General features: G+C 40.7%; 1 protein-coding gene across 1 annotated transcript; it reads left to right on the top strand.

The window, feature by feature from the left end:
• The first annotated feature begins 251 nt into the window (after positions 1 to 251).
• On the top strand, positions 252 to 16,586 carry arih2 (ariadne homolog 2 (Drosophila)). Its single transcript, XM_037105047.1, has 15 exons — positions 252 to 408; positions 4,873 to 5,425; positions 7,780 to 7,847; positions 8,080 to 8,152; positions 8,288 to 8,429; positions 9,414 to 9,535; positions 10,240 to 10,349; positions 11,045 to 11,162; positions 11,374 to 11,424; positions 11,745 to 11,766; positions 12,154 to 12,305; positions 12,740 to 12,883; positions 13,468 to 13,536; positions 13,727 to 13,852; positions 14,342 to 16,586. The coding sequence occupies exons 2-15, from the start codon at positions 5,159 to 5,161 to the stop codon at positions 14,411 to 14,413; spliced, it is 1,536 nt and encodes a 511-aa protein (XP_036960942.1). The 5' UTR covers positions 252 to 408; positions 4,873 to 5,158; the 3' UTR covers positions 14,414 to 16,586.
• Positions 16,587 to 17,766: the final 1,180 nt, after the last annotated feature.

Below are 17,766 nucleotides of genomic sequence, written 5' to 3'. Positions count from 1 at the left end.
TTGGGCGTGTGTATGCATACAATACACCCCAAAAGTAAGCATGGCCATAAACTGATTTAAAAACCCGATTTGTCGGCAACTAATTGATGATGAATCCTGGTTGATTTAGGTGAAATGAAATGTGAAATGAAACCCGGAACCTGAAACCATTTAGGGTGCTGCAGCATCTTGTAGTAATGCGTATGCACTAATGGACAGCGCTAATGCATTTACTCCAACTGCTGCATCTTTTCCTCGAGCAGAGAGGGGAGGCTGCCATGAGGGAGGCGGAAGTGACATCAGAGATAAGTACCGTCTATCTTCCGCCTACCAGCCAAGCGAACAGAGAGTAATATCGCTCTTTGGGTTTCCCCACACTAAAACCACTTCTGACTGTCAACACAGGCAGAGTTGACGCCGCTCCGAGAGGTAAATACCGCCGACTTTAACTAGTGTGAATTATTGCAGCAGTTGTTTAAATGTGCTTGTTTACTCCCGAGCTCCAGCGGGCCTTGTTTACATCTCAATCCCCGGACTAGAGTGGATGAGAGGCGTAGGCACAGCGGGAGGGAGCGATAAGGGGGTGGCTAACCTGGCTAGCTCGTATGTTGCAAATTCGTGTTGGAGGACAAAATTGGCGTGTTCTTGGGAACTTTTGCAAGCTTGTTCTGGGAGCATTCAATAATTTAACTCGCAAAGCACGTCGGTTTTACATGCCGTTACTACGCTGCTGAGTACAACAGCCAGCACGCTAGCCAGGGGAGCTAATCCGGCTAACGGTAAATTAGCCTGCCGTTCTGTGTCTGACTTCACAGCCGAACGTCGCGTTAAATAAGTTTATTTGACGCCGGACCAAAATACTGACTTCCAGCAACAACCAAGTCTTTATTTTTACGCTGGGTAATCTCTTCCCTAACCTCCTACTTCCCATCCCCCAAGACGTGTTATCAGACCTATGCTGAGTCGCTGTGATACATTAGCCTAGCAAGATGTGTGTCACCTAGTTTCTGCCTATTTTTAGCCCGGACCGGGCGGAATGCATGCATTCGTCTGTCGCTGGGCTGGCACCGGGGCCGGCTGGCAGGCTTTCCCCGCTAACCTTGTTTACTATTCAGGTGGATGGCGGACAACAGACGGCTTTGGTCTTGTTTCGCTTGGCTCTAGAAACAAATCACACGTAGAAATAAGCCTTCTTATGGCCCGTGGGGTGTAAAAGTTTGTTTGATTCTTTAACTAACGCATGCTGGTGGGTAGACACGGTTTGGCAGGGAGAAAACACACGCATGTAACCCATCCATGGAAAAAAAAGGCACAAAATAGACTTTGATTAAATGGTGTGTGCAAGGGGAACCCCATTCTGACAAGGGCAAACAAATTTGGCATGGCAGTGATGCTGCATAGCATTGCCTGGGAACTGACTTTCCACTGTGCAGTTTTTACATGCGAAGGAATTTGATTGCTCTGCCAAAAGGCTGGATAATGTCAGGGTTAAACAAGGCAAAACATGTCACACAAGCTGTTTTACAGATATAAAACGTCATGCTGTGAGGTTGATGTGAAAGGGCATTTTATTGAATCCCTAAAATTATGACATTTGTAGACAAAACACATGCAGTGATGTATTTTCCAACCCATTTTTTATTATCATCCTGTTATGCAGCTTTGCTGTTGTGTGCTTGTAGTTCTCTTGGTTTTTATTCCAGCTGTCTCAAAGAGGCGTTCTCTTCCCGTTTTGTGCCCCAGTGTTACTGCACAGAGTTAGCTTCAGCTTTGGTTGGTCTGTTTCCCTCATCCCCGAAGCTAAAGCATCTTCAGCTAATCCTGTAAACCGCGACATTAAGCCTTAACCCAGGCCTTGTGTCCTTCACGTGTTATACAGATCTACACTACAGTGGGGTTGAAAAATACAGGCTATGTGGGGAAGTGCACAATTAAAATCATGCCTTTGTCAAGTTCAGTCCGAAGCTGGAGACAGACACAAAGAGCAGAAATGGGGCAGAAAGAGATCCGCACAGAGAAAGTACTGGAACTAATTGTTCATAGCAGCGAAATGCAGAAATTCAGATGCAGAGTAGGCTCAGTGGAGCTATGATCTGTTATACCGTGCAGGCTGGGCGGAAAGGACTGTGGACCTAAATCAGTCACAGCCCATGGTCTTAATATCAAGGCTACACTGCAAAGATTAACTGTTTTTTTTAACAGAACAGTGTCTAGTAGATAAATCAAATTCAGGAAGCACTTCCTTTGTAAATACTAGATTCCGCTTGGTTTAAGGAATTTGACATAATCTATAATGAATGCCAACTGCTTAATAGAAAAGTTAGCTAAAAGTTTTGGCAACAACTGACTGGTTGCCTGTGTAGCCCAACTACAGAATATGATTTGCAATTAGATTATGTGTAAGAAGACTCACATTTCTAATATTGCAGCAGAATGATTTGTGTTGGTGTTTTTTCTTCCCTGAATGGGTGTGTTATCTATGGGCAGAACAGGAAACAAATGTTGTCCCCTACACAGTGCCTGGTGGCTTAAATAAGAGACATCCTAGACTCCACTGACCACCCGTTGTGGTAGAAATCATAGCTTTTTTAATATATTTTTAATAAAAGAATACTGTTGTTATTTGATAGCCAGTGCTGAAGGGAACAACTTTGTTGGGAGTTGTTAGTTCTGGCTAAAAGTAAGAGCAATGGCCAACAGCTACACTTTTTGAAATATAACCTGCCCTGTGAAATTAAAATGGTTGGAGTGAAACTTTAAATGTGTTAAGGAAAATAGCTAAGAGACTGTTGTCAATGACTGTCCAGAGTCTGTAAGCAAGGAGTTCTGCTGTTCTGAGTGGCTTTAGTCAGCAAACTGGTGTTTTCACCCACAGACCACAGGGACAAATACATTTTAAAATTCAGCAGCTTCCAAACCACGTCTAGTCGAAGAGTTTAATAACACACCTCCAAAAAAGTGGTCCCAAATGTGTTTAATTGAGTCTGATGCAGTCTTTGTATTCTCTGGTAGTCAGCATTGTTAATTATATAGATATAGTTCAATAGACTAATAATGTAATATATCAAGAAAACATTATGTGATGCAGTACTGTGGTCATGATCTAAAGAAGTAATGAAATTAGGTCATCTTAGTTGTATATTGTATGCCTTAGCAGATTTATTTTTTGCAGTCGGACATGGAGCTTTGGTATGTTGCAAACATCAGGAACGCAGCGGCCAATTTTCAGGGGGTCACTGAGAATCTGTGGCCCCAGTTTCTGAGGTGTGTACTACACTGTTGGCACCAGTCTGCCCTAGTTGGCTGTTTTTCGGCCACTTAAGAAGCCACACGCAGAAGGTATATAGAATGGTAGGGTGCCATTTGTAACTTTTGATCTGAAATATTCTTGATCAGAATTATAGACATTACAAAGCCAAAATGGTAGACAAACATTTCCTTATCATAAAAATGATTAGTATACCCGCAGTCCTGAATCTTCTGGTTATCCTTTTTGAATGACGAATACAAACTGCCGCTACCTGCTGATAAGGAGTCCTTCCATGCAGGTACAGAATGTAAAGGCTAATTGGCTGCTGTTGTATTCTTTGCAGTGGTCTCAAGTGCAGTATTTCAGACACGCGTGACAATGTGGTGTCAGCACTTAGCCTTCAGTGCAGTTTTGGTGTGTCTGGAGCTGTAGAATCTCAACCCCCACTGATGATGACATCACAAAGTAGTATAGATATATAAATGATTTGTAATATTTTATTTTAGATGTCATTAAGTGTTGAAGAAAAATTGTGGCTTGGCCTAGACTTTTGGAAAAAAAATGCACAAGTTGGATAGTTGGCGCTGTAAGAAATTTTGTACACTGGGGTTTTCTGTGTGAAGAGTAGCTCCTGTCCTCAGCAGACCCAAATAACCTCCCCAGCCGTGGTGTTGCAGATGGCTGGGCTCCCAGTCAGAGACTGATTTAGAGATGTTTTTTCCCCCCCTAATAGGGACATTGTTACACTGAGTAATTATTGGTGTTTCTGTTCAACAATACACAACTTTTGGGAAGTGAGTGGACATTTTCTTTCAGTATAATGGAGGCTAACCAGCTGAGAATAGTTTGGGGACTCATTGTGTTGTTTTGGATTGCTGAAACTGTGTACAAGGGATGTTCTGTAAATACATTTTCATCTTGTCAGCCAAACGCACAAGGTATTGCTCAAAAATTCCTTGTGAGAATGCTTTTATCACTGAGATAATTAAGTAATTAAGTAAGAGTAACTACAGTGATTGTTTGTTGTTTATAACAAACAGATTTCTTTTGTTCTAAATTGTGTCAATGACATTTGGTAGTTATGTCACCTTTTATGTCAGTCGCTTTAAAACTATTTACTATAGATAAAATCAGGAACCAAAAATCTTTTGAATATGGACTGCTGGTCTAACAAGTCCTAGATATCACATTTGGCTCTATAAAATTGTGTTGGGCTTTTTCCCTCTTTTTTTTGATATTTTATAGAACAAATAATTAAATGAGAAAATAATCCTGAGATTAATCCACAATTGATTTATCAATTGTTTTGATTTTTTTCAGCCTTTGCTGGGTCATCATTTTCATACATAACATAACGAGTTTATGACACTGCTTGCATTAGCTTTTGCAACTATTGAGATCTTATTTGGGATGATTACAGAAACTTCAGAGAAAATATAGAGATTTTTAAGTTAGATTTAAACAGTTTATCTCGAAAGATATGCACTGCACTGAAGTTAATGTTTTTAAGAGTTACTTATGATTATTAAAAAAAAGAATATTCAGGAATTAAAGACAGCTTTGATTGCTTAAACATGTTTCCCTCTTCTTTGTCCCTGTTTTTCTCCTTCCTCATTCTTTTCCTCTTCTCTCCTCCTCCTCAGTCTATTTTCTTCTCTTCAGATCACCCTGTAACCAGCTTTCCAAATGAGTGACGGGGAGTGTGACTTCTTCTGCTTCTTCCGCTGCTGCTGAGCGCGGCCTCTACGCGCCACAGACAGACGGGAAAGCAGTGTCTAGGGGACCAGGGGCGCTAGCAGGTGGAAAGAGGTGTGGGAGGAGACACTGAGAGGTGGAGCGTTCAGCAAGCCATTTTAGCAAATAGGAACACCAGTATCCGACAGGTAGGCCAGCCGTCTACCTGTCCGGGTGATTGATTCAATCGACTGGATGTCTGTGGACATGAACAGCCAGGCGTCGGACAGTAATGAGGAAGACTTTGGAGTGAACTCTGAAGAAGAGGAGGATGAGGACGATGGGGGAGATGAGGAGGATCAGGGCGACATTGCCAGCTACTATGAGGGTGTGGCCAGTGATGTGGAGCAACAGGGTGCTGACTCCTTCGACCCAGAGGAGTACCTGTTCACCTGTCTGACATACAAAGAGAGTCAGAGGGTGCTGACGGAGGAGGTTAACACTGTGGCTGCTGCACTGAAGGTGAGTTTGTTTCTGAAGCTAGGTTGTGTGATGCTGCACGTCATTGCCAGTTTGACCAAACTCCGGTTTTGAGATGAAAAAGGGAGTCTGTTTTAAGGGGGAAAATGTTTTTTTTCTATGTTTGTGTGTGCGTGCAGTTTTTGGCTTTTTTTGGGAACCAGACTGACAATAAACTGCAGGGTTAATCCATCAACAGATTTGTCTGACACATAAATGTCAATTGAATTGAAAGAGATAATTTGGGGGATATAAACACACATTTCCTCTGAGAATTTAATTATTTAAAATCTTTTTCTTTAAAAGCTTCTTTTTATAGAATCATTATCTTTTAACAGTATTTTCCATATTGGAAAACATATGTGCCGAAACAGATCTGTGATAGGCCAGTATCAGCCTGCCACAGATCTGTCAGTCAGGCTCTACTAGAAATGTTCTCATGTCCTTCGAAACAGACCTCACTTTCAAACTTGACAGGACACCAATACACACAACTTAAAAATAACCACACAAATGCACTTTTGACTCTGGAAAACGGTGCAAAGACTAGATGTTCTGGTTACTCTGCATGTTCTAAGCAGGTTCAACTTGTATTCTGTTGCCTACTGATCTTTGTCACTAGCATTAAAGTGTTGGGCTGAACACATATCTTTGTTGTTCCTGACATGTTTTTTTCTTCTTTAATAGCACTTCTCTTCACAACAGCTTAGTAATGCTAATAAAATTACTGCAAAAGTAATCAATGGATAAAATCTAAGGGGATAGAACGTGGGCTTCATTTCACTTTGTTTGGGAATACTTACTCTTTGTCGACAGTAGAATGAATAACAGATGTGGTTGGCAGGACAAAACAAGAGCAAAAAATGTGTTCAACTTCTGTCGCAGGTTGTGATTTAGCCCTAAACATGGTGTCTATTTTTGAGCCATTAGGATGTGGTGCTGTTAACCAAATCATCACCAAGTAATTTGTACTGATGATCACTACCTGAAAATGAAGTGATGTGGCAACAAGAAAAGTCTTTTAAAATATTACCTCTTTCCTCCCCAAACAGAAAAGAGATAAAGATGCATTTTGATGAGTGACATCAAACCATTTTCTCCTTTTCTTGTGTATATTAAATGTTCAAACGTATACAAAAAAATAGCGTGCATGGCTTCACTTTGTTGACTGAGGTTATGGCTGTATAAAAATGATCCGCCTGAAACAGTTGCAGTGAGTTTGCTCTCATAGAAGGCTAATTGTGATCTCTGACAGTTTACATTGTTCTGAGTACAAACATTAATGTTAATGCATTCTTTCAGTGACAGTGAAGGAGGTTGACGAATGGTGAACATGAATATCATCCTGAATACGGCCCTTCATACCTCGTCATGAGCAGTTTACTCTGCAGTAACTTTGCTGAGTCTGCATGTTTATTGCAGTAAGACCTTATTTCACACTCTGTTACACACAATCACACCTGAAACCTGCACCGCCGCAACCACAGTCTTCTGTTAGCAACTCCTAGAGGAGCAGGTGTGTTGATGGCATAAGGTGAAGGAGGACTCAGTCATCTTACCTTATTTAAATTGTCGACTTGTAGGCACGTGTAATGTCAATGACTCACAGCAGCCATATACGTCCAGCTTGTGGTGCAAAGTGATACGCTAAAGTAATCCTAGACATCTTCCTATGTACAGTAACCATCCTGCCTCATCTAATATTCACTGTACAGTAACAGCTGAGAGAATCCATCAAGTCATCAGCTTGGAAAGCACCGAGTGACTACATTTCACATTTCCAGACTGAATCTTTAAGTTTGGTATGATATAACAGCCTGAAGCGACATCTTTACATTTATTTTGGTGTCACTACAATGATCAGTAAAATGAACGTCCTCCATTCACAACAGTATAACAGAAAAGAGCTAGCAAATCCTCTTCGTGTTTGAGAAGCTGTTTTTGTTCTTTGCTTAATTACGAGTTTCCATAGATTTATATTATTTTGGTGAAACAATTCATCAAACAGTTGTTTCAGTTCTGCTGGGTTTGAACTCTCCTCCATATTTGGTTGTATTTTCTTGCTAGGTTTCTTCTGTAGCCAAAATAAAAAATGCAAAGTAAACTTTGTGTTATCAGTGTTTACAGCAGGGTCATGATCATGAAGCATTTCCTTCTCATGAGCAGCAGGGTCTGCTTATTATCTATTCCTGTAATAACAAGCAAACTGGGGATATGAGTGCTGGGTGTCATTACAGATTAGCTGACTCTCAAAACAGCTGCGTCACTCATGTGTCACTGAAGCAACATTTCATTGCTTTGAAGTACGATTGAAGCAACTTTTCAGTACTTGCTCTCTTTCTGTCTCTTTCTCTTAGGTTTTACCAGCGGTAGCAAAACTGATCCTGGTGCATTTTAGCTGGCAGGTTACACAAATACTGGAGAGGTACATCTCCTCTACTCCATCCTTGCTCCTTCCTTTTTCATTCTCATTCTTGCACTCTTTTCACAAAAACTTACCCCCCCTTTCCTTTCCCTCCATCATTTTTACACTCACAAAAGTCCATTCTTGCATTCTCAGGTTCTTTCTCTCTACCTCTCATTCCTTTGCACTGTAGTTTAAATGTTTCTGTCTTTAAACCTGAAATGACCAATGGTTCTGTCCATGACCTCTACAGATATAAGTCCAACTCCTCTCTGCTGATGTCAGACGCTCTTGTCCAGCCTAGCAGCACCTGCAGAACAGTCACTGTGAGTAATGTCATAAGCATTGAGACTTTGAGCAGAAACTTTGTGCAAAATTCAGAATTCAAAAACAGTTTGATGTTTATTGAGCACCAGTGCAGTTTTGTGTTTGATGATGTGTTTGTGATTGATGTGTTTCAGGCCCCTCAGTCCCTCCAGTGTGGTGTGTGTCTACAGGTTGTACGGAGAGACTCCCTGCTGGCACTGCCCTGCCAGCACTCCTTCTGCAAAGCATGCTGGGAGCAGCACTGCACTGTCCTGGTCAAAGATGGCATAGGAGTGGGTGAGTAGTGAGAGAGTGTGTGTTGTGTGTAGTCATCAAAGCTGGTATTGGAGTGCATGAGTCACACTTCGTTTGATGTGATCTCCCGTGTGTCTGTGTGTGCGTGTGTGCGTGTACGTGTCAGCTCAGGGTTTCATCACAGTTTCAGCCTTTGATCCTTTTTTGAAGATAATTTTTGCCTGTGTTCTCGTTAGAGCAGCAGTGTCAGCAGATGAGCTCCATCAGTAACTTAATGATGTTTAATGAATGTTTAAATGACAGAAGACACCAGAGATCCTTACTGGTTGTTTGTGGCCCACTCCATACGTGTTTATGTGTATGTGTAACTTTTGAAGATAAGGGAGATATAATATAAGGTTTTGATGACTCCCATCTGGTGTAAACTCCTGTGGGGAGGCACGCTCCCACTTTTGATTATTTGTGTGCATGTCTGTGTGTGTGCTTGTGTCAGCAGGAGCGCAGATGGGTGTGTGGGTGTGTTCACGGATCAGCTCAAAGTTTTTGTACAGTACACTGTATGTGTGTCGTAAAGTGCATACAGACTCCCTGTGCTTTTGGCGTGGGAGCACACGTGCATCTTTATTTCTGTGTGCGCATATTTGTATGCAGTTGTGTCTTTGAGCAACTTTCCTACAGTCTTCATTGGTCCGTGTAACATAGTCCTTCTGGGCCTGATGAGTGTTTCACTATCAGCTGTACAAAGGACACGTTTATGATGACGGATGACCTCAGTCTAGTTTCTGGGTCACTGTAACTAGAAACCAAACAGAACTGCAGGGCGAGAACTCTCAGTCCTGGATGAAGATAAATTGTTGAGATAAGTTTATGTGTTTGTAAAGAAACGCATTAGGTGCAGTAGCAGCCTTTGTTCAGCAGTGTATGTAGACTACTTGTTGCTTCTCTCACTATAACCTGCGAATGATTCAGGATTCCTCTTGATACGTGTGTGTGTGTGTGTGTGTGTGTGTGTGTGTGTGTATTCAGGTATCTCATGTATGGCTCAGGACTGTTCCCTGCAGATGCCAGAAGACTTTGTCCTGCCGCTGCTGCCAGCAGAGGAACTGAAGGACAAATACAGACGCTACCTCTTCAGAGACTATGTCGAGGTGTGTGTGTGCGCTGAGTCTGTTTGCTCAGGTATACGTGTATTAGATAAGACGTCACCGGCATGTGGAAAGGGAGTGAGAAGGAGAGGAAATATTCAAAGAGCCCTTGTGCTTTTTTTTTTTTTCCTTTCAGGAATGAATCTTTGAATCTCCTTCACACCGTTTTTAAATCGGAATCCATTCTCACATTGTTTTGTCACTCTCTTCACAGTCTCTCTAGCCAGCTGGGTTTCCATCTATATACTTGTGCAAATCATTTAATATCTCAAATTGTTCTCTTAAAGGATCCATCTCTGAAATAGCGAAAAACACTTTTTGAACTCCCACTTTGTGAACTTTATTCATTTAGGTTTTGAAAAAGCTGTCTGAGATTTCTGCTTGCAACTGAGGAAAATTGAATTATTTGAAATATTACTCATAAAAATTCAATAGCAGCACTCTTTTCTAGAAACACTGTCCCTGGTAATACACACAATACAATGTCAAGTTCCCATCAGCCCACCCAATTCCTCTAATTTTTTTCTTGGGTTAACGGCCCGTTAAAACTGACCTCCCTGTTAAAGAAAATTGAACAGAGCTGAAATCTTTTAGCAAGTGTCATCAATAGAAGGAGAGTTATCATTACAATCATTATCATGATGCATCCGATCGTTTTGACATTCTTAATGTTATTTAATCTCCCTGTTACTCTCTCTGTACTGCAGAGTCACTTCCAGTTGCAGTTGTGTCCAGGTGCGGACTGTCCAATTGTCATCAAGGTGCAGGAGCCCCGGGCACGCAGGGTGCAGTGTAGCCGCTGCAGTGAAGTCTTCTGGTAGGACACTCATTTCTTAACTATGGTTAGAATTGTGTTGACTCCCTCCTGGCTTTGTGTCAAGGTTTTATCCAATTATCTCGCTGACTCTGACTTTGGATGTGTATTTGTTTCCCTAAACCACTCATCGGGTTATTCAGTTTCCTTTTTGACAGAATTTGAATTCCTTGTGTAGTCTTTTTTTCAATCAACCCAGAAAGCTACATTCTTTGACAAAGTGGATGTTTTCGGAAAAGGTGAAAGAGAAAAGCTCATATGATTCACAGATGGCCACACATATAGTGTGATTAAGTAAATTAAAAGCTTTTTATATACAAAGTTCCCTTGGTTATCCAGGATCTTTAAGTGGCCTACGTTGTTAACCTGATACCAGTCCATAAATGATGTCAGAATATGTCTAGAATTTGTCCTGAGTGACTTGTACATCTGATGCTAGTCCATTAAAACTATTCATCCTGCCTACAAAATGTTAAAGTAGCTGAATATCAGGTCAGTCTTTTATTATTCCACATGGAAAAATTTGGCTTGCAGCCTGGCAGCAACAAGCACACTAAACCAAATAAATCTTTCAATATAATTTTATATGCTTTAGAGCTTTAGGAGGCTTAAACTGGTCAGTTACTGTTAATGTTGTATGTTATGTGCTTGGTAACTGTAGAGTCCTTATATTTTCTTTCTCTTTTTCTCTTACTCAGTTTTAAATGCCGTCAGATGTATCACGCACCCACAGACTGCGCAACGATCCGAAAATGGCTGACCAAATGTGCAGATGACTCGGAGACAGCTAACTATATCAGTGCACACACTAAAGATGTAAGACGGATCTACACATGTACACATGCTGTCATGAACATAGACCACAACTGTTTTTTCAGCATATTTGCTCACATACTGTAGTTTTGTTCACTCACATGGCGATAGAAGATCTCACAGTTTGAAAACACAAGTACACATTACTTATTATCTGTTTGACAGTGCTGAAGCTATCACTCTTCCTCAACTAATTACCCTCATTCTCCTCTAGTGTCCGAAGTGCAATATCTGCATCGAGAAGAACGGAGGGTGCAATCACATGGTGAGTCAGAGCTGAAAATCGCGCTTTAGCAGAACATGGGAATGCTAAAAATATATCCAGAGAGCTAGTCTTCCACTTTAATAGTTTGACACTTGATTATATCACTTTTGAACATATACATATTTATGCATCATCTTTTACATTTCATAGCCTCTATGTGTGACACAGCAGCCGTGTTAAATCTAGCACTCTGTGGTTTTGTGTAAAAACATTCAGCTGCTGATTTGCTCAGATTTATTTGAAGTCAACGTGTGACTCATGGCTGTTCTGTCAGGTTTCTGCTTCACTAATTTGACTTCCTTCTTTTGTCTTTATTTTAGCAATGCTCCAAGTGCAAACATGGTGAGTAGCTTGTCTCAGTGTGATCCACTGATGCATGAAATCCTTCTGTAAGACACTTTGCATTCAGCTATTGGCACCATGTGTGACACAAAAACTAGCCATCAGCCATATCTACAAGATAAGACTGAGAAACCTTAAGATAAACTTATGAAGCTACAGTTCAAGAATTGTTTTTCACTTTGTTCCCACCAGTCATTCCTCTTAAATGGAAAATACACTACCAACCACAGTAAATCTCTGTCATATCTGTCATTAGACAAAAATACCTGAGCTGAACCTTTAAGCTGATTTATGATACAAGTTGGTAAACTCCACTGTCTCATACTGTACATTTTATGTGATGCATAAGTGTGGAGTCCATCATGTGTGTTTTGTGTCTTCTGACAGACTTCTGCTGGATGTGTCTTGGTGACTGGAAGACTCACGGCAGTGAATACTACGAGTGCAGCCGCTACAAAGAAAACCCTGATATAGTCAACCAGAGCCAGCAGGCTCAGGCCAGAGAGGCCCTCAAGAAATACCTCTTCTACTTCGAGAGGGTGAGTTCTTTGTTACATGTAAAAACAAGGTGCAAAACTGCTTGACAAAAGTAAAGTTTAAAAAAAAGTTAAAAACTTTACAAACTCAAATGCTGAGACTGGTGGAGGCATCTGCAGAGCCCATGTGGAATTCAAAGTGCCAATCCCTGCTTTACATGAACTAAAACCAGATGACACATTTCATCTTTCGGATTTGAGGGAGATTAATTTCCAACAGTTTCTCTCCTGCACTCTTGTATAAGAATTTGAACAGATATTTGTGTCAGACAAGCCATCCCATACTGTTTTGAAGAAGCTAACCAACAGAACAGTTTATTAACACACAAGTTCCGTACCAACATAATCCTATTTATACAAAGTAAATATTTCCTTTTGTCTTTAATTCTTTTTTTTTTTTTATTGTATTTTTTTTTTTTCGATCTTTATCCCACCAGTGGGAGAATCACAACAAGTCTCTGCAGTTGGAGGCTCAGACATACCAGAGGATCCAGGAGAAGATCCAGGAGAGAGTGATGAACAACCTGGGAACCTGGATCGACTGGCAGTACCTGCATAATGCTGCCAAGCTACTGGCTAAGGTACTGACACACACCGAACTGCAACAGTGTGTGTTGGTGTGCATTCACATGTAGTAGGTGAGGGATGTGAGGAAGAAATTAAATAGGTAAATTCAGAGAGAGTAAAAGATGGACAGAAAGACAGGCACACAAAAATATAAAATCATGAAATCTTTGTTTGAGATTTATTCAGGAAACTTTGCATTCAAACTGCAATCTATGAATTTACTGTGTACGAAAACTACATGACAAGTTTAACATTGACTTAGAAAACCTACACATCTGAGAATAGAAAGAACAGTGAGCCTGATGGGTAACTTGCAGCTGCAAACACAGAAAGAGCATGCAGTGTCGGTGAGAGGAAACCTTTGTTCATCAGTCTTATCACATCTCTTCCATGTTGTGAAAACTTACTTCTTAGGTTAAATATTATCCATTTAGTCTCATGCAGATCCATGAAGCAGTAGTTTAAAGTTCATATCGACTCATTTTCACAGTGTCTTTCTTAATTTCTACACAGCATGACTTTTAGCAAGCATTTTCCAAACATTCCTCAATTTGTTCAACATCACGAGTGCCTCTTGTTTTTTTTCTTTTGTTTCCAGTGTCGCTACACGCTGCAGTATACGTATCCTTACGCCTATTACATGGAGTCCGGCCCACGCAAGAAACTGGTGAGGATCAAACATGTCTCCCAGCCCATCCTTTACTCCTAACTTCTAACTCTCCTCCTAACTCTAACTTCTCCTAACCTTCCAACTCTTCCCCACCTGTACCTTTTTATAGTTTTGATCCAGTGATGTAATTGTGTCTTCAAGAGGGGAAAGTGATTACCTGACTTTTCTGTTTTTTCGTTGTCTGCAGTTTGAGTACCAGCAGGCCCAGCTGGAAGCAGAGATAGAAAACCTGTCGTGGAAGGTGGAGCGGGCTGACACCTACGAGAGAGGAGTGGTGGGAGGCGAGGGGGAGCTCAGCGCCAGTGACAGAGGGGTAAGAGCTATCAAATGGACTGATTGATTGAGCCATTCATGCAGCCCTCAGGGTGATTTTTAACAACTTTCCTGATCCTATGACAGTTCATCTAGCACCATCATCAGGTCAAACATATAATTTGTCCAACACTTTACTTAATGACTAGCTACCTGCCAAACTAAACTGCCATGGGTCTCAGCTCTACTTCATATTTAGTGCTATACATAGCAAGTTAATATGGTCAACATTATACCTGCTAAACATCAGCTTGTTCACAATGTGATTGTGAGGAATTTAGCATGCTTAAGTTAGCATTTAACCCCAAAACTTTTAACAGTGCTGTAGACATCATCCTATCATATGTTATCTTATTAACTTATTATGTTATTATCTTATTATGTTATCTTAGTCACTTCATTTTCCAAAGGTTAGTTTGAAATACAAAAAAGAAATCCAAACAAGGTGTCTGAAATAATAATATTTTATTTTTTGTTTGTTTTCTCTTAGGATCTTGAGAATCAGATGCACATTGCTGAGCAGAGGCGACGCACGCTGCTGAAGGATTTCCACGACACCTGAAGCTCCATCGCGACTGCAAAGCACCAGCATCTCTCTCCTCTCTTTACTTCCTTCCTTTTTCTTCCTCGCCCTCCTTCCTCTGCTTCCTTCCATGGCCCATCCTTCGGTGCAGTCACATCTGACCCCTTCTTTCTGCTTCCCTACACTCGCTCATTTGCTTCCTCCTATCTGTCATTCCCTCCTCTCACTCCCATAATGCTGCAGGGTCACAGAATGGCACGATTGTATCTCCCTTCCCTCTTCTCATTCTCATTGCACCTCATATACATGTTTTGGCTTCAGAGCATCACATCCAACGTGGTTACACCTGTTGCAGCTATTCAGATCTGATCATAAGGTGAAAACAGTGGATATTGTTTGATTTCACTTCAGACATCTAGAGACTGACATGAGCAGCTCAAAGCAACATGTCGCCTCTTGAAAAGAGTGTAAGAGCTGTTATTCTCCCAACTTTATCCCTGTGGTGCTTGAATGATCATGAGTAAGTGAAATAACACTGTTATGGATGGAAAACTTTTGTTATCAATCAGACTAGGAAGATGTGGGAGATGGAATAAACTGTCATTAAGGAGAATGTTTGCTGATTGTGGATTTGTATTTTGTGGTTTCACATAGACCATAATGGCTACCAGGCTGTTTCTGGCAGTTGTTCCCATGGTACTTACTGTTGGCCAGAACACGTGCAAAGTTTCACACATTTTAAATTACTTCTCCTAAGCAAAAGGTTAACATTACAAGAACTGAATACGGCAAAAGTGATGATGTAGTTTTGGAAGGATTTATGGAAGAAGCTGTTTTGTTTCCAGCAGCTATTGCGAAACCTGGAAACTATGCCAGCAAGTGTAGTGTGATACTGCAAGATGAAAAGTGGCATTGCCCTGGCTCTGTTGGAACAAACTTTATTTTCAACTAGTACAAATACAACTTGACTTGCCAATGAACTCTTCTCAGCAGCAGACTATGAGGATCTTTAATTGTAAACGTCCTATATTTAGATAATATATTCTCCCATAAAATGTGTATATGGTGTGTTTACTGTGGGAAAATGGTGAACTCACAGTCCCACATACTCCTCAAAATACTTGAAAAAAAGAGAGTACAATATTTTGCTACATATGATGCATGTTCATGTACACATAATAGTTAAGAATAAGATGAATGTGTGTTTGGAAGACAACTTTTTTAAAGACCTTGTTGCCGCTCTTTCACAATAAACACACCTTCCTCCGTTGCTTGCTTTAGTACCAAACTGGACCTGCTGCAGCCAATACAGTCATCACATAGTTGCCAATCTTTATGGTCCAAGTAAAACTACTGAATTCTTGTCTTTTTGCATTCTCCTGCAGGTGTTGTTGCTTGATCGTGTTCAGCTAATGTAGATAAGCCAGACCCTCGCCAGAACAAAATAACATTTGCACCTCCACTGATCAGATGATGAAGTTGTTTGAAGCAGCAAGTGTAATCTCAGCCATTCACGCACACTACAGCACCACCTCTCGACATAGCATTTGCACGCACATACCACAATACACATCGACACACTCGCGCTCAAACACTCCACTGCAGAATATAAACATTAACCGTTTACTGTCTCCTCCCCCCCATCTCGTGCTCTTCTTCTTCTCCTCTTTATTTAAATCCATCCCCACACTTCTTTTTGCTCTTGATTTTCTCTTTTCTTCCTGCTCACATTTTCACTTTTCTTCTGGAAAATGGCTGTTGATAGATAGATCGTTTAAAAAAAAAAAAAAAAATGGGGAAAAAAATAACAAAATACAAAAAAATTGTTGTAATTTTCAACGGTTGTACATTAATACAGAAATAGAGTTACTGAGAGTTTTTAAAACCGAACCTCGTCTCTTGTGTGTTCATTACACACACACAAACATACACAAAAGGAAGTGCTAAACAGAATTTTACCAAAATTTCAGTGGCTAGCAGTCGAGTAAAAAAATTGTCCTGCTTAAATCTAATCGTGGTGTTTTTTGCCATATTACAAGAAGAAAATGTGATTAGTTAATAATTCTATTGGTTAAATGTTTCAACAGGAGGTTCCCGTTTCAGTTGAGTTTTTGACTCCAACATTTGAGGAATAACATCTTAGAATGAGGAACATAACCACGTAGAGACTTATTACTGCAGATGAAAATACAACTGAAACATACAAAGCCAACCTTGTTTTCGTAGGCATTTTTTTAAATGTATAGTCCATATTGTGTTCATGTATTGATAAGGAAAGAATTCTTTAAAATTATTATAGTTTACATCATACTGTCCTGCTGTCTAACACATACAGTAAGTACTCAATGTGCTTCCCATCGATTAGATTTGGACTTCTGTCTGTCTGTACATGTATAAACTGTAGGTGTTCTATAAATAGTACTCCAAACATTCAGACTAATTTTAATGTGTCCCAACAGTTGCTGCAGTGTTGATGCATGCTGCACAAACCCAGGCCACCTCTGACCTTATCAGATTGGCACCACCTTGTGTCGCGCAGGGCCCTGGGTGTCTGCCACAGCCTAATATAGTTAGGCATCATAACGTGCCAAGACAGTATTAACTGCTCTGCCTGACCTTATGTGTTTGACCCACTTATACCTTAAGGCAGCAGCATGGCTTGTAGGGAAGGAATTGCACCCTCAAGTGTTTATTCCAAAACAGGGCAGGCAGGCACTTCCTGTTATCAAACATCTCTGTGGGCTGCAGGATGTTTTGAAGCCACTATGATATGGGCTGTGTTTAGACAGTTGCCTTTGTGTGAAATCAGTCAATCTCCAGCAACAGCCCATCATAACATGTAATGAAAGAATCAAAAGAATGTAAATCAGTTGCTGTTTGGATGTTAGGACACTAATGTGTTGCAAAGCATTTGTAGCATGCTAACTAGCCACAAATTATTCACCAGGGCTTTGAGTTTCTAGTCAGAATGACCGCAAGCTGCACAGCTAACTGAGCTAACCAGCTAACAATAGCTACAGGTGATAGCGGTTAGCAGTTACTTTGATATGCTGCCCCCTGTTTGGTCGAGTTAGAGCTTAAAACTGAGAATTGTGCTGAGAAGTTTTATTTTATTTTATTTGTGTGATTTTAAAATGGTCTAACTTTTTTTTTTATTACATGCGTATCATAATAAAAACAGTTTTCTTTAAATAACAAGAAAATAAAAAATAAGGGGGCGGGTCGGCCAGCCGGACGTGACGTCAGTGTCGGAAACGCTGTCACACGGGAGTAATGCACGTGTCGACGGGTGCTGCTGTAAGAAGAACATGAAAGCGCAGCTCAGACTGGCAGAAAGGCCCGAGAAAGGACAAAACAAAACAAAGTGTTCATACTGACACTTTCTGGTCGGT

The sequence above is a fragment of the Acanthopagrus latus genome, chromosome 7 (assembly GCF_904848185.1).
Source record: "Acanthopagrus latus isolate v.2019 chromosome 7, fAcaLat1.1, whole genome shotgun sequence".
Classification (NCBI taxonomy): Eukaryota; Metazoa; Chordata; class Actinopteri; order Spariformes; family Sparidae; genus Acanthopagrus; species Acanthopagrus latus.
The sequence above is the reverse complement of the archived record's forward strand: the minus strand, read 5'-3'. Positions and strand labels throughout refer to the sequence as shown.

Bases quoted from the DNA above. Each gene is read 5' to 3' on its own strand.
- arih2 (XM_037105047.1), top strand. From the start codon at position 5,159: ATGTCTGTGGACATGAACAGCCAGGCGTCGGACAGTAATGAGGAAGAC. The intron at 8,430-9,413 runs GTGAGTAGTGAG...GTGTGTATTCAG, and splicing joins CAAAGATGGCATAGGAGTGG to GTATCTCATGTATGGCTCAG. The intron at 12,884-13,467 runs GTACTGACACAC...TTTTGTTTCCAG, and splicing joins CTGCCAAGCTACTGGCTAAG to TGTCGCTACACGCTGCAGTA.